The following is a 16,152-nucleotide window of genomic DNA, read 5'->3' as shown; positions in this document are numbered from 1 at the left end:
CAAGGGAGAGGGAATTATTATTTTATATCCCTCACTCATCTTCATCCGCTTTAACCTTTCTCAGGGTCATGGAGAAACTGGAGCCTAACCCAGGAAGCATCGGGCACGAGGTGGGGTACACCGTGGACGGGGTAGCAATCTATCGCAGGGCACATTCACATACACATTCACACACCCGTTCATACACTATGGACACTTTTTCCAACATGCGAATCAGCCGACCATGCAAGTCTTTGGACTGGGGGAGGAAACCGGAGTACCCGGAGGAAGCCCCCGCAGCACGGGGAGAACATGCAAACTCTGCAGGAATCGAACCCCCGACCCTGGAGGTGTGAGGTGAACGTGCTAACCACTAAGCCACCATGCGCCCATTTTATATATCATTTTATTATTATTGTTATGCGTGTGTGTGTCTCTTATGTATTTCTGTGTCTGTGTTATTATTTCAGACATCAGATATTTATCATATATATTAAATGTTTTATACACATCTTAGCATTTTAGAAATGTTTGAAGGATTTTTACGGCAACCCGGCTGGGAAACACTGGTCTACTGTATGAATTTTAGAAAGGTAATATCGTCTCAAATGGAACACTACCAGTTTTTTACTAACCGGAAGTATAAGCCACTTCCTAGTCAGTGGCACATGATGTCATAAGCATGTAATGTGACCCCGCTAGCTTTAGCAGATACCCAGAGTCACCGACAATGATTTTCTTCAGTTTACTGTTTATGTCAGCTTTACCTTTTATTCCCAACATGACCTCAGTTACGAATCAGATGGAGGAGTAATCATCAAGTGACTGAGGAAGAAACTGTGTGACCTCCAAGTCCTCTAAGGCAGGGGGGAATTTTATATTAAACACTACAGAGAAGATCAAACTTTACAAAGCACAGTTTGTGTAGCACTGAAACACGACAGTGATGCACAAGCACAAACTTATGTTTATATCCAAAATGCTCCACTGTGTACAAGGGCCTGGGGAAACTGGTGCAAGTTGCTGGTTGGAAGGCTCCTCGTTGACATACCCCATGATGGAGTACATCATGTCGAGCCACTCTCGGTTGGCTTGAATGAGGGAGAATTTCTCTCTTTTTTTTTTTTGAAAGGGAAAAGGGAGGCTTTTCCCTTTCATACAGGGCCCCTTGAACTCTTAAAAAAAATCTGCTGCATCCATGTTAGGGTCATGCTTGTCTTCTGTCACGGTTTAGAGGCGGAGACGAATGCAAGTTCAGATTAGGTTTAATAAAAATACAAATCAAAATAGTATCTATAGAACTTGTGGCAAAAACACTAAGGCTAAGAATAAACATTAAACAAAGACCATAAACAACAGCAAAGAAAGACAGTATAGAGTATACTTAAGTAATAGAGATGGCACTGATCCCATACCGGGTATGATCAGCTGATATTAGCAAAGAAACGGGGATCAGATATCAGAGAAAATAAAGAACAGATTAAATCTGATCCTGTAATCAAAGATCTACACTATATTAAACACCAACTAAAGGACAGAGTGATACATGTGACTTGTAGTGAGTCTCCTAGGGGCTTCTTCACATAAACTCCTCAGATGCTAATCCTGTCAGGTGAGAATCCCACCAATGTCATGAAACTGTTCCTGTCCATTTCAGATCCGTCTTCCACTGACTGGCTTCAGCTGGAGTTTGTGTGGTTTTTCACCTGCTGTTCCAAATAATCCCTCAGGTTTCATTGGGATTGAGGAAATGTTGTCCAGGGATCACAGGTTGTTCTACTCGGTGCAGAGATGTGTGTAGTCTATTAAAATCTAAAAGACAGATATCTGAATTAATGACCAAAATCTAGACTGTGGTACTTCATGATCAACAGCATGTAATCATCTCTGCTGCAGGAAAACATTATTAACTCCTGTTCACAATCATTCAACATTCCTTCATTCTTATAGAATACATTTGTTAGAACATTTAGCTAGAACAGATGAGAACTTCCACAAGATCTAACAGGACCATGAGCAGATATTTACCATCACATCACTGCTCTTATACAATCACAGGCTGTAGAGCTTTATTCTGAAAACAGTGATCACTGCTGTGTGTTTTATCTCTTGTTCTACACGTGTATTTAAGTGCAGACGATAAGAACAAGCGGAGGGGAACTTTACAGGAATGACAGAAGACACGGTGTGGAGGTGGAGTGCTGGAAGGAGTGTCAGAGTAAAGGGACTCCTTAAATTAAATATTTGTAGCAGTGTGGCATCAAAGATGATGATTTTAATTCGCTTTTATGAGAGTGGAGAAGAAAATCTGCTGCCGATCAGAAACGGGGAAAAGCCGAGATCATCTTATTCAGACAAAAGCAGCAGTATGAAGTCAGAGATAGCAGGGTGTCACAAGGAGACGAGGTGTTCATCTACAATCACTCTCATGCACTCAGTGCTGACATTTTGTAGACTCTGTCTGACTCCCTGTCTTCTGCTTTCACATCAATTTTAAATCAACACCAAACAGCATTAAAGCTCATTGTTAGAAAAAGTCTGATTAAATTGAATATAGTACAATTTTAACCCAGTATCTGATCATCTGATATTTACTGCAACTCAAATTAAATGTACAAAATAATGTACAAAATAATGCTGTCAGTCTTTTAATTTGTTTCAGTGTTTATCTAAAAAATATCATTACTCACCTCAGTATATGTAGTTTGTAATGTTCATCATTCTTCAGAACAGAGAGACACTTCACTCCTAAGTCTCCTATTTTATTCCCACACAGATACAGTTCTCTCAGGTGTGAGGGGTTTGATCTCAGAGCTGAAGTCAGAGCAGCACAGCCTTCATCTGAGATATCACAATCATACAACCTGCAGAGACACAATGACACTCTTCACTCTCTCAGTTTATGAACATCAAGACATACTTTGTGCATCTTGAAATGAGTGTGTGTGTGTGTGTGTGTGTGTGTGTGTGTGAGAGAGAGAGAGAGAGAGAGAGAGAGGGAGAGAGACTGCGAATGTTTAAATGTTTTATTCAGTACTGACGAGAACAAGTCTGACTGTTTTTTTTTTATACAGAATGTGTTTGTCTGTTATTTTACACACATTCCTTTGACTTGGAAGAACGTTAGACCCTGTTTTATTATTATCAAAGTGAAATCATTTTAAAAAAATCACTCATTATTTATGATGAAACACTTAAGGTTTTGAAGTATTTTGAATGAATTTTAGTGTACAGTGTGTGTGTGTGTGCGTGTGTGTGTGTGTGTGTGTGTGTGTGTGTGTGTGTGTGTGTGTGTGTGTGTGTGTGTGTGTGTGTGTTTGCACTACTGTGGAAAACTGCATAAGTTTAATACTGCTTGTCTATTCGGCTGCTTCTATAACACAGATCTGGCAACCCGGTTCATAGCAGCTAGACACAGACGTACTGAAAGAATCCTCATTAACAGAACAAAATTTCCTCTTTAAGAATTTCACCCTGCATCACACACAGTGTATTTAGTTTGTGTCTGAGCTGCAGTTTGTGTGATTAGTTACAGTGTAAATTTCACAGTAATTTTAGACACATTGCAGTTGCATCAAGTCACGTTTTGTGCTGCAGCTTCTCACATACGTACATCTGACCCAAAGACTCTGTGACAGATCATCAGTGTGCAGTGAAAAGAAACAACCTTCCTCCTCAGGACATTGATGATGAACCTAAAACCTCTGCTTCAGTCTCACTATTAGAGAATGTGTCTTACTGAGGAGCAGGTCATGTGACTCTCAGAGAGATGATCTTACTTCAGTATCTCCAGTTTACAGAGAGGATTCTCCAGTCCAGCAGAGAGACACTTCAGTCCTGAGTCTCTTAGTTTATTCCCAGTCAGATTCAGTTCTCTCAGGTGTGAGGGGTTTGATCTCAGAGCTGAAGCCAGAGCAGCACAGCCTTTACCTGAGACACCACAATCACACATCCTGCAGAGACACAATGACACACTTTTCACTCTCTTAGTGTATGGACGTCAAGACATACTTTGTGTATTTTGAAATGAGTGTGTGTGTGTGTGTGTGTGTGTGTGTGTGTGTGTGTGTGTGTGTGTGTGTGTGTGTGTGTGTGTGTGTGTGAGAGAGAGAGAGAGAGAGAGAGAGAGAGAGAGAGAGGGAGAGAGTGTGTGAGACTGTGAATGTTTAAATGGATTATTCAGTACTGACAAGAACAAGTCTGACTGTTTTATTTATGCAGAATGTGTTTGTCTGTTATTTTACACACATTCCATTGACTTGGAAGAACATTAGACCCTGTTTTATTATTATCAAAGTGAAATCATTTTAAATCACTCGTTATTTATGAAACACTTAATGTTTTGACGTATTTTGAATGCATTTTAGTGTATAGTGTGTGTGTGTGTTTTCACTACTGTGGAAAACATCTGGGTTAAGCATGTAACCCTGTTCCCTGAGAAGGGAACGAGACATTGCATTTAGCATAACACTATGGAGAGCGCCTCTCACGCGTGACCAGCATCTGAACATCGTGTAAAATCATGCCTATTTATAGGCCTGCCATGATCAGGTGACGTGGCAATTAAGCGCGTCACGTGATATAAATATGGCACCTGTGAACCATGCAACCAATTCAAAGGCCTGCCCTGGTATGACAAAGCTACACAACGTCTCGTTCCCTTCTCAGGGAACAGGATTACACCCAGATGTTCCCTTTCAAAGGGAACTTTGTCGTTGCGTTTAGGATAACACTATGGGAATGAGAATACCCACTCCGTCATACCGAGGGTACGGCCTGTTCAAAAAGACTGAAGCCCGAGGGTCACTGCAAGACACTCTAGCCTAGGGTGGAATGAATATCCAGGTTGTAATAATGAATGAATGTGCTTGGCGTAGACTACCCTGCAGCACACACATCCTATAAGGATACCCCTTTGGACAAAGCCTTCGCGGAGGCGACCGCCCTAGCGAAATGAGCCCTTATGCCCAGGGGCGTAGCGAGACCGCGCACCTCATAAGCAATTGAGATTGCTTTTACTATCCAATTAGAGACATCCATGCACTTTGTGAAGGTGCGAAGGGATAAAGCTAGCGATATTTCTATGTGGAAATATGCACCTTTTAGATCTATCGTCACAAACCAGTCCTCAAACTGAATCTGTGGAATGATAAGTTTGGGCGTCAGCATCTTGAACCTGTATGTCCGAAGAGTACAGTTCAGATGATGCAGATCTAAAATTGGCCACATACTCCTATTTTTTGTGGACCAGGAAATAACGGCTGTAAAAACCTCCATCCCTCAGGGAACGGGGTACATGTTCTATGGCCCTTTTGTCCAAGAGGGACCTTACTTCCTGCGCTAACGTTGGGTGCTGGTCTGTGCTGACTACCATGGTGAGCACACCTCTGAACCGGGGGGGTCGAGCTATAAACTGGACCTGGTAACCCTTTTCTAAGGTAGACAGAACCCATGGAGACACATTTGGCAGTAGTTTCCACGCTGCCCGATGGTCTTTTAGTGACGTTAACTATTCCACATTCTATTGGAGGGAAAGCATCCGATTTTCGTTGCCCTGTGACAGCTTGCTGATCAGAGAACACTGAAAACTTGGGACTGCCTTGGCTAGGGGAGGCCCTACAGTAGCACTGGGGGCTAACTGCCCTAACAACCTCATGTTCCCTGATACATTCCTCCACAGCCCTTCAGGACCGCTCTTCTTTGCCTGCTTGGCCTTTATGACCATTCTCAGATCAGGCCTAGTAGCAGGCCGCAACTGTGGCCGCCCGGTTCCCCTGGCTGTTTGCGGGGGGTGGCGGGCTGCCATACTCGCCTTCTGGGTCTCCCTCGCACTAGTGCTGGCCCGGGCTCCACTCGTGGATGCCCGGTTGAGCTTGAGACAACAGGGAAGGAACTGGTGGAATGCCTCCATATGTCGAGCTCACTCAGCAGGTCTGCTTGGTAGACCTGCAACACTGTCATTGTCTGCAGTGACCAACAAGCAAGACTACTACCGCATAGGACTTGCCAACCAATGCCACGGTGGCTTGGATGGCAAAGCCGGCCCCCCTAAGTACCTGCCATCAATGGAGAGAGGTATCTCTCAAGCGCCTCCTCCACCTTCAGCATAGCTAAATAGCCATGCCGTTCATTCCCCACAATGGCCGAATAATCAAACATCGTGGGGTTATAAATACGGCTTATGCATGGTTTTCCCCGAGAAGCCTGATATTTTGTCATGCACTTCTGGATAAAAGGGGAGTTTCTGCAGTGTGAGGGATTTACTTTCACTGGGGAGAAAAAGGATGATCCAGCCTTAGTAATCACTTCAAGCAGCTCTTTATATGCTGCTCTCTGTTTTTAGCACATCCTTCTGGCTCCTCGGTGTCAGAGAGGAATCATTACTATTATTTTTGTGTGTGTGTTTATTTATTTTTTTATTTTCCCCCTTTGGCTTTCCATAGTGGAAGGAGTCGCTGCGACGCGAGCTCCAAAATCCAGTGTAGAGCCGAACCCGGAAGACAGAGCAAGAGATAGAGCAGTGCTCATCTCCAGCTCCTCTTCCGGATCCATAAGAGATCCTGGTACCTGAGACGGCTAGCTGCCTCGGCAGCGGCCGGCCCAGATCCGTGAGGCTGTGAAACCCAACTCGCTTCGGCTTCCGAGAAGAGTGCGAGTCATGAGCCGAGCTGATTAATGTACCATGCACAGCCTCTCGAGGCTGCCATCGCATGCTACATCCCTAGACACTTCACCCAGTAAGTGTGCACTAATCCCCGTGATGAAACGGAAGCAAGCCGTAACACACTTCCTGAATTCTCTCACTCATATTTTTCTTTCTCGCTCAATCCTTTTTTTCTTCTCTTTTTTTTTTAAAGGGATAGAAAAGTTCTGCGATTTTGAGAAAAGATAACGAGGAAATGAAGCGTCTTTTTGTTTCATTACACAAACAACTGAGATACAGTCTTTCACTGAAGATACTAAAGGCTGATGGCACAGTTCACAGGTGCCATATTTATATCACGCGACGTGCTTAATTGCCACATCACCTGATCATGACAGGCCTATAAATAGGCATGAATTTACACAAGCTTCAGATGCCGGTCAGATGCGAGAGGTGCTCCCATAGTGTTATGCTAAATGCAGTTCAGTTCCCTTTGAAAGGGAACTGCATAAGTTTAATACTGCTTGTCTATTCATCTGCTTCTGTAACACAGATCTGGCAACCCGGTTCATAGCAGCTAGACACAGACGTACTGAAAGAATCCTCACTAACAGAACAAAATTTCCTCTTTAAGAATTTCACCCTGCATCACAGTGTATTTAGTTTGTGTCTGAGCTGCAGTTTGTGTGATTAGTTACAATGTTGTAGTAAATTTCACAGTAATGTTAGACACATTGCAGTCGCATCAAGTCACGTTTTGTGCTGCAGCTTTTCACATACGTACATCTGACCCAAAGACTCTGTGACAGATCATCAGTGTGCAGTGAAAAGAAACAATCTTCCTCCTCAGGACATTCATGATGAACCTAAAACCTCTGCTTCAGTCTCACTATTAGAGAATGTGTCTTACTGAGGAGCAGGTCATGTGACTCTCAGAGAGATGATCTTACGTCAGTATCTCCAGTTTACATTGAGGATCCTCCAGTCCAGCAGAGAGACACTTCACTCCTGAGTCTCCTAGTTTATTCCCAGACAGATGCAGTTCTCCCAGGTGTGAGGGGTTTGATCTCAGAGCTGAAGCCAGAGCAGCACAGCCTTCATCTGAGATATCACAATCACACATCCTGCAGAGACACAATGACACACTCTTCATCAACACATTTTTATTACATTAAAGATGATGTGTGGGATTTTATTATTCAGAATGACATGAGGATTTAATATCATCTGTTTATTCTAATTAACAATGTGCCTCATTTATAAAACTGGATATGAACGGGTTTGTGTGTAAATCGTTTGTACGAGCGTTTACACAAGAAATTTGGTATTCATGAAAATCCTGTTCATTCGTATTCTACTCGTGTTCCTTTGTGTGTGTACATTTATACATAAGAAGAAGTCTTTATTTATCACATATACATTACAGCACAGTCAAATTCTTGACTGTGAAAAAATTTCCCAGTTTGTTAGGAAGTTGAAGTCAGAGCGCAGGATCAGACATGACACGCCCTTTCTCAAGAGCCCAACCTTCTGATCAGTAACCCATAGACTTAACCATTATAATTTTGTCTTAGCTTATAATTTGCATGGATTACTGTAATTTTATATCTGGAATATCATGTTGAGTTTAAATTGTTTATTTGTAACATGTTTACAATGTTTAGCAGACTCCTTTATCCAGATTGACTTTTGGCTGCATTTACGCTGCAGGTCTTGACGACCCGCTTACATCTTCTTTTAAAAGTGTCCCAGATCCGATATCTGCATTTACACTATACACTTCGTGAAACAATCTGAGGTAGACGTCACCGGAAGCTTTGGCCGAGAAGGAAGTGAAAATGGTGCAATTTGCAATGGACGCAGACGAAAATATAATACAAGCTTTTGTTTTCCGCACCATATTAAAAGATTAGCAAAACACTGGACTCTTAAGACAGAGAAAAAAAAAGAAGAGAGCCCTTGTTGAGAGTTGTGTTTTCGTGGTTGGTGTCCACCTGAGTTGATGTCATTCACCACTGTTGCTTTTTCAATGACGTACAACTCGCATTGTCAGGGGAATATCCGATCTGTCCGATTACACGGCAGACGCAAATGCATGTATCCGATTCATATCAGATTTATTTCCACGTATGAATGAGACCTGAAACGGATCTGAGAATACTGGAATCCATGTGCTTTTTTCCTGCGTACATGTTCATGGGTCATATCCGATCTGTGACACATGGGAGGAAAAAATCGGAATCGGAGACACTTGAAGCATGTAGTGTAAATGCGGCCATAGAAGTGCTTTGGAGTTTCTATCAAAAACACATCCTCATGCTAGTTCACTAGATCAGGGACTAAGAGAACCACTGAGAACATTTGTGAATATCAGATGTTTTATATTACTGGAATTTACTTAAAAATATTTTAAAAGTGAGCCAATACAAACCCATAAATTAAGACAAATAAAACTAATCATTAAAGCGAGTAAGAAGAAAATCAGACTTTCAGAGACTTTTGTAAATCCGGTGGAAAATTCTCACACAACTTTACTAAAAGATCGATAAATGACCCCCAAAGTCATTAAAATAATATTTGATGTTGATCATCTTCTTCTTTTCGTGTCGAGGTTCCACTTTATAGCAAAACCATGGTGGTGGAAGGATTAGTCTCTAGTATGATACTGAACGTTGGTGAGCCTCCTTCTGTGCACAAACATTCACACGCTACGGACACTTTGGACATGCCAATCCACCTACCATGCATATCATTGGACTGGGGTACCAGAGTATATGGAGGAAACCTCCGGACGCACACACAGGGCCACGGTGGGAATCAAACCCCAAATCCTGGAGGTGTAAGGTGAACGTGCTAGCCACTAAGCCACCATGCGCCCCTAGGTGTTGATAGGTCTAAAGGAGTGAAAACAACTGGAGAGGTTAGAGAACAACTGTGAAAGATGGTGGAAGGTCGTCAGTGGTCTGTGTTCCCCAGAGGGAAAAAAGTAAGTAAGTATGAGACTGATAAATTTACAGTGAAGTCCATTGGACGCTTCTTTAAAGCAGATCTGGCAACCCTTTTCATAGTAACTCATTTTTATATAAAAATCAAATGTTTCATTTTTTTTTACCTTTTCAGTTCTATGACATTAACTTCTCATTTTAATTAAAAAATTCTTTATTTTGAAATCATTTGCACCATTTCCCTGCTGCATTTAAGCCCTGCATCACACACAGTGTATTTAGTTTGTGTCGGAGCTGCAGTTTGTGTGATTAGTTACAACGTTGTAGAAAATTTAGCAGTAATTTTAGACACATTGCAGTTGCATCAAGTCACGTTTTGTGCTGCAGCTTCTCACATACGTACATCTGACCCAAATACTCTGTGACAGATCATCAGTGTGCAGTGAAAAGAAACAATCTTCCTCCTCAGGACATTGATGATGAACCTAAAACCTCTGCTTCAGTCTCACTATTAGAGAATGTGTCTTACTGAGGAGCAGGTCATGTGACTCTCAGAGAGATGATCTTACCCCAGTATCTCCAGTTTACAGTGAGGATTCTCCAGTACAGCAGAGAGACATTTCACTCCTGAGTCTCCTAGTTTATTCTCAGACAGATCCAGTTGTCTCACTTGTGAGGGGTTTGATCTCAGAGCTGAAATCAGAGCAGCACAGCATTCATCTGAGATATCACAATTACACAACCTGCAGAGACACAATGACACACTCTTCATCTTGGTTTAAAACTTACTGTAAAGATGATGTGTCTGTTATGTTGGACTGTCTCCCCTCTCTTGTCCAATCACAAGATATTATTAATACTGACCAATTATGGTGTAAAACTATTGCTGGTTCATGTTAAAAGTAATTGCTTAAATGTATTTTTATACACATATCTAAGTGTATTTAATTATTGCTTTAATGCACAAGTGATATGTTTAATGACTAATATATTTGTTCTGTATGTTGTACTGATTTAACTGAAAAAACAGAACTGTACACAACTATTAACTGCAGCTTTTAGTGAGTACTGTGTCTCTCAGAGAGATGATCTTACTTCAGATTTTTTACTTTACACTGAGGATTCTCCAGTAGAGCAGAGACACGCTTCACTCCTGAGTCTCCTAGTTCACTCCCAGTCAGATCCAGTGTATCCACAGTCAGATGCAGTTCTCTCAGATTGGAGGTTTCTGAGCTGAGCACTGAGGCCAGAGCTGACCAACCACTTTTTTGAATTGTATCACACCTGATACTGAAGGAAATAATACATAATGAACTAACAGTAATGCAAATTATCAAACAAGTCCTCAAAGCTTTCACTGCAACTTCTCAGTTTCAAAAGCACAAACATCAGTTAGACAAAAGTCCCACACAGTAAGAGCTGTTCAGATTCGGCTTGGTGGGAGTTTTCAGCTGCGTACATCATCACACACACATTGTATAAACATGGAGTATAAGATCCGGGACACCAAATGGGAAAGCAAGAGTCTGATCTAAAATGTTATTAATAGGAGAAAAGAGAGTCTAAAGTGTCATGAAGAGTTAGATTGATCTGAACAGCTAAGACATTTGATTTGTTCTCTTAACACTGTAACAGTAGAACAGTTCTATTCAGATTTACTTACATTGCTTTTCTGGATGCTGCAATCACAGGCATTATCTTCAGAAGTATCCAATCTGTTATTTTATCTGTAGAGATATATTTACTCAGGTCAAATTCTTCCAGCTCCTCTGCTGATGTCAGTAAGACAAACACCAGAGCAGACCACTGTGAAGAAGAGAGTTCACATTGTGTTCCAGATTTCAGGTAGCGTTGGATTTCCTCCACTAGAGAATTGTCCCCCAGTTCATTCAGACAGTGGAACAGATTGATGGATTTCTCTGTAGGGGGATTTCTACTGATCTTCTCCTTGATGTACTGTACTGTGGTCCTCTTTCCTGTCTGGGAGATACTTCCTGTATGTGTTACTAAGGTATGTAAGAGTTTCTGATTGGACTCCAGTGAGAGACCCAGAAGAAAATGAAGGAAAAGATCCAGATGTCCAGTCTTACTCTTTAAGGCCTGATCTACAGCACTCTTGAGGACATCTGAAATTGTCTTAAAGACCCGACTCTGTTCAAGAACATTTCTGTTTTCCTTCATGAATGTCAGGTGCACATACAGAGCTGCGAGATGCTCCTGAATGCTCAGATGAACAAAGCAGTACACTTTACTCTGGTGAAGTCCAAACTCTTCTCTGAAGATCTGCGTACACACACCTGAGTACACTGCTGCTTCTCTCACATCAATGCCACACACTCTCAGGTCTTCCTCATAGAAGATCAGGTTGCCTTTCATCAGCTGCTGAAAAGCCAGCTTTCCTAGTTTGAGAAGCATTTCTTCATCACTCTCCTGCTTCTTCGAGTACTTTTCTCTTATGATGTTTGTCTGAATGATGAGGAAATGTGTGTACATTTGAGTCAGAGTCTTGGGCATCTCTCCACTCTCTGCTTCATCCAACATTCTCTCTAGAACAGTGGCTGAAATCCAGCAGAAGACTGGGATGTGGCACATGATGTAGAGGCTTCTTAATGACTTCAGGTGTGTGATGATGTTATTGGCCAGGCTCTGATCACTGATCCTCTTCCTGAAGTACTCCTCCTTCTGTGGGTCATTGAACCCTCGTACCTCTGTGACTCGATGGACACACTCAGAGGGGATTTGATCAGCTGCTGCTGGTCGGGAGGTGATCCAGATGAGAGCAGAGGGAAGCAGATTCCCTTTGATCAGGTTTATCAGCAGAACATGCACTGATGCTGATTCAGTTACATCACACACTCTCACTGTGTTCTGGAAATCCAGAGGAAAACGATACTCGTCCAATCCATCAAAAATGAACAGAACCTTTTCCAAACTGGACATTTCTTTTTCTTTTGTTTCCTTAAAACAGACATGAAGGAGATCCATCAGACTCAGTTTCTGGTCCTTCATCAAATTCAGCTCTCTGAAAGGAAGTGGAAACATGAGCTGGACATTCTGATTTGCTTTCCCTTCAGCCCAGTCCAGAATGAACTTCTGCACAGAAACTGTTTTTCCGATGCCAGCAACTCCCTTTGTCAGCACAGTTCTGATGGGTTTGTCTTGATCAGATAAGGGCTTAAAGAGGTCATTGCATTTGATTGGTGTTTCCTCTGTTGTTGTTCTCCTGGATGCTGCCTCGATCTGTCTCACCTCATGTTCTTTATTGACGTCTCCACTGTCTCCCTCTGTGATGTAGAGCTCTGTGTAGATCTCATTCAGGAGTGTTCGGTTTTCCGGGTTTATCATCACTCCATTTAAACACTGAAATTTCTTCATCAGATTTAATTTGAACTTTTTCTGGAAGTCATTTACAGCAGCAGGTTCTGGGTCGTGTCTGTGACAGGGTGAAGTAGGAAGACATGGTGAGACATGGGGTCTAATTATTAGAGTTTAAGATCACACTTTTTTCTGACTGTTACCACAGATAACCATTCTTTATGATGTTCTCACTGTGTATTTGCCTAGTTCTACAGTATGTTTTCTATAATCTAATCACTCTGCAGGAAATAACAGCAGAGATGTTTATAATACCAGCGCGTCAGTGTCACAGTCATGTTGTTGGGTTTGATCTTACCCTGTAGCTGTGATGATGTTCTTTTCTCTTCTGTCTCCTGACTTCTGTAGAACACTGGAAATAAAAACTGTTGCTGTTAAAGACAATAACTTTCATCACTTTAATACTGTAGTCTAAAATTTTGCCCTAATTTTAGTCAAATGATTGTAGTAAGGGCATTAATATTTAGAAAACACACTGCTAAATACAACATCACCAACATTGTGGACCTGGAGAAAAAAAGTGTCCATTTTAATTTGAGGTTTTCTAGATTGTTTTTCTTTATTTACATCTAGATGTGATTAATAACTTAGAACATGGCACTTTATCATGCAGGAAATGAAAGCTGAAATTCTGATCTATTGTCTCATTCATCTTTTATCTCCAACCCAAATGTCTTCAGTGTATAGCAGAAGCGAAAGAATTGGCCTCACTGTTCCAATACTTGTGGAGGGGACTGTGTATGGTCATTATGGTTGTAACAGAACATGAGGACATCATTCAGAATGAACAGATAATGTGTCCTGAATGGATGTAAACACAGATAATTATTATTTTAAAAATCTGCTAGAAAGGTTCACAGGTATGCTTTCACTAGACTCAGGTGTGGCTTCTGCTTGGTTGGAATGAAAACCTGCATCCACATCGGTGCTTGGACACCCCTGCGTTACACTATGAGAACTATGGGATGTTACCTGTGTATAGATGAGGAGTCTTTATTTCTAAAGCTCCATGGAGGATCCATAGACTCATCACTCTTCATGGAGACACAGGTGGGTTCTGGGGAGTCTGATCTTTCTCTCTGTAGTTTACTGTAAAACAGTATAGAACATTCTTTACAGATTTTGACTGACTTGTTAATTTGAGTTAATTTGCTCTAATAATGAACAGTGGAATGTACAGTCTTTATTGGTAATTAGTTAGTTGATTTAACTATGTTGTTAGTCGTTACTACTACTCTTATTGTCACATCACTATACATTTATCCGAAACCGATAAATATCAGAATGCTGCTAATGACCCTGGACTGGATAAAAGAATGTGTAACACGGCCTTTCTCTCTGCAGTGACTTTAACTATGAGAAATATGGGATGTTACCTGTGTACAGTTGAGCAGTCTTTATTTCTAAAGGTCAGAGGAAGACCCATAGAATTATCACTCTTCATGGAGACACAGCTGGGTTCTGGTGAGTCTGATCTCTTTCTCTGTAGTTTACTGTACAACATTATAGAGAAGGCATGACACACAATTTACTTAATTAATGCTTACTTTATTGTCCACAGCCTTGTTTCATTTGGCCTGCGTGAACTTGGAAAAATTAACACTGAAACGGCTCGTAGTGCACTACTGCTCAACATTTTCAAACTGTCCAGAATTCACAGCAGATATCCAAAGTGTAGCCGTCTGAAGGTCGTTACCATAAACCTTTGTACGAGTGCACTGGAGTTTCTATCACGGTTTGGCTTGACCACAGTCTGAAATGAGGGTTAAATAAACGCCTGTGTGCTGCACTTGATGTAAGTCTCAGTCACGTCTAAAACGATTCAGAAGCATGTGGTGTTTTGTGCTGGCAGTGGCGTAACCGCAAATTAATAGTTTGTGATGAGGAAATATACAAAATATAATCAGGACTGTTTTCCTCATCTGTACAGTTAAATGGTTTAGTGATGCGCTCGTGTATTTCAGGTGGATGTCAGACAGCAGAAGGAGCTCTGATGACACTAGTTTGTTATTTTAATAATTTAAGGCACAATCTACAATCTTTCTACATTAATAACGGTGCCATGAAACAGCTTTATGACAGCTCCACTGAAAAAGATAAAGATTACACGTTAATAACAGAGAAAAATGACACCTTATATTATAAATCCTGATCTACTTTTCTTCTGCAGTAAACTCCAGCAGCTACTTCACCGGCTCTCACCTCCATATCTCTGTGCTTATAGTGTAGATATCTGACTAGTAACTTTCTAACAGAAACAGGAACAATGCACCATCCCAATAGACTAATCCTGTTTCTCATCACAGCAGCTGCTATCAAATAAAATGGGATTAAACAAAGGAATGACTTCATAAAAATGTTTTACATTATAGTCAGTATAATAAATATTATTATAATTATTATACTGATTTTATTATTATTATAAATGTTATTATACACTTTAATAGCCCTTCTTTTTCCTATAGAAACATCCTACTCGAATGTCAGAGACTACAGATTATTGGTGTTATTTGATAGAATATGATAAATGTGAGGAAAAATGTATAAACTTTGATTATGGTCCTTCAGGGTCTCACAAAAATGCTGAAGTGTCTCAGGCAGAGTTTGAGTTTAACGTCCCTATTGTACTGATATTGCAGTGGTTTGATTTGTGTAAACACCGTCTCGTCAGTATCGTTTTCTGAAGCCTGTATAGGGATACGTCTCGTATCGTGGCTTTAGTGTATTCTCTCATGTCTCTTTACTGTTCCACTGTATGGTTCATTTTCATAAGGACATCATTTTATTACAATCAACAGAATCTAGCAGTTTTTTCAAGTGATGACTGATAACTTCTCATGCTCAGTATAAATATTTGTTATTATTTTCATATAAACTCATTATATATTTCAGATATGAATATTTAATGACTAAAATACTAGGACATGGTAGCTTACTGGTTATTTGAGGGTGGGTTCACATTCTCTGTGTCCAGGTCAGGGGTCTCCATGTTTGAATATTAGTGTAAACACAGACAGATCATGGACACACAGCTGAGTCCTGAAGATGCTGATCTCTTCTGCTGGAATTACTGACACTCCTATAAAACACAAAACAAACACACAGTTACAATTGGGGGAAAAATCTTTCACTTCTCTCAACTAAAGAAAAACTGTTTCTCCTTTGATGAAATCTTATGTTTATAAAATTGTGTGTGTGTAGAGGTGAGGT

At 41.0% G+C, this 16,152-nt stretch overlaps 2 protein-coding genes across 4 annotated transcripts in view; both read right to left on the bottom strand.

The window, feature by feature from the left end:
• Window positions 1–1,226: 1,226 nt before the first annotated feature.
• Window positions 1,227–16,051, bottom strand: LOC108272862 (NACHT, LRR and PYD domains-containing protein 3). 3 transcript variants are annotated; one of them, XM_053684703.1, is made up of 11 exons: window positions 15,879–16,051; window positions 14,319–14,435; window positions 13,915–14,031; window positions 13,241–13,294; window positions 11,231–13,000; window positions 10,663–10,857; window positions 10,137–10,310; window positions 7,573–7,746; window positions 3,759–3,932; window positions 2,670–2,843; window positions 1,227–1,791 (listed from the first exon to the last, which is right to left on the bottom strand). In XM_053684703.1, the coding sequence occupies exons 1-11, from the start codon at window positions 15,929–15,931 to the stop codon at window positions 1,785–1,787; spliced, it is 3,009 nt and encodes a 1,002-aa protein (XP_053540678.1). In that variant the 5' UTR covers window positions 15,932–16,051; the 3' UTR covers window positions 1,227–1,784. The 3 variants fall into 3 exon arrangements, with proteins under 3 accessions (XP_053540678.1, XP_017337169.3, XP_053540679.1); XM_017481680.3 differs by lacking the exon at window positions 3,759–3,932 and having other exon boundaries at window positions 15,879–16,050; XM_053684704.1 differs by lacking the exons at window positions 13,915–14,031; window positions 14,319–14,435 and having other exon boundaries at window positions 15,879–16,050.
• The window catches only part of LOC108272466 (nuclear autoantigen Sp-100), a 54,906-nt gene continuing 54,763 nt past the window's right edge, over window positions 16,010–16,152 (bottom strand). Inside the window, exon 11 of the mRNA XM_053684211.1 lies at window positions 16,010–16,021. Within this exon, the coding sequence (XP_053540186.1) occupies window positions 16,010–16,021 (12 nt within the window). The remainder of the gene's footprint in view (window positions 16,022–16,152) is intronic.

The sequence above is a fragment of the Ictalurus punctatus genome, chromosome 12 (genome assembly GCF_001660625.3).
Source record: "Ictalurus punctatus breed USDA103 chromosome 12, Coco_2.0, whole genome shotgun sequence".
Classification (NCBI taxonomy): domain Eukaryota; kingdom Metazoa; phylum Chordata; class Actinopteri; order Siluriformes; family Ictaluridae; genus Ictalurus; species Ictalurus punctatus.
The sequence above is the reverse complement of the archived record's forward strand: the minus strand, read 5'-3'. Positions and strand labels throughout refer to the sequence as shown.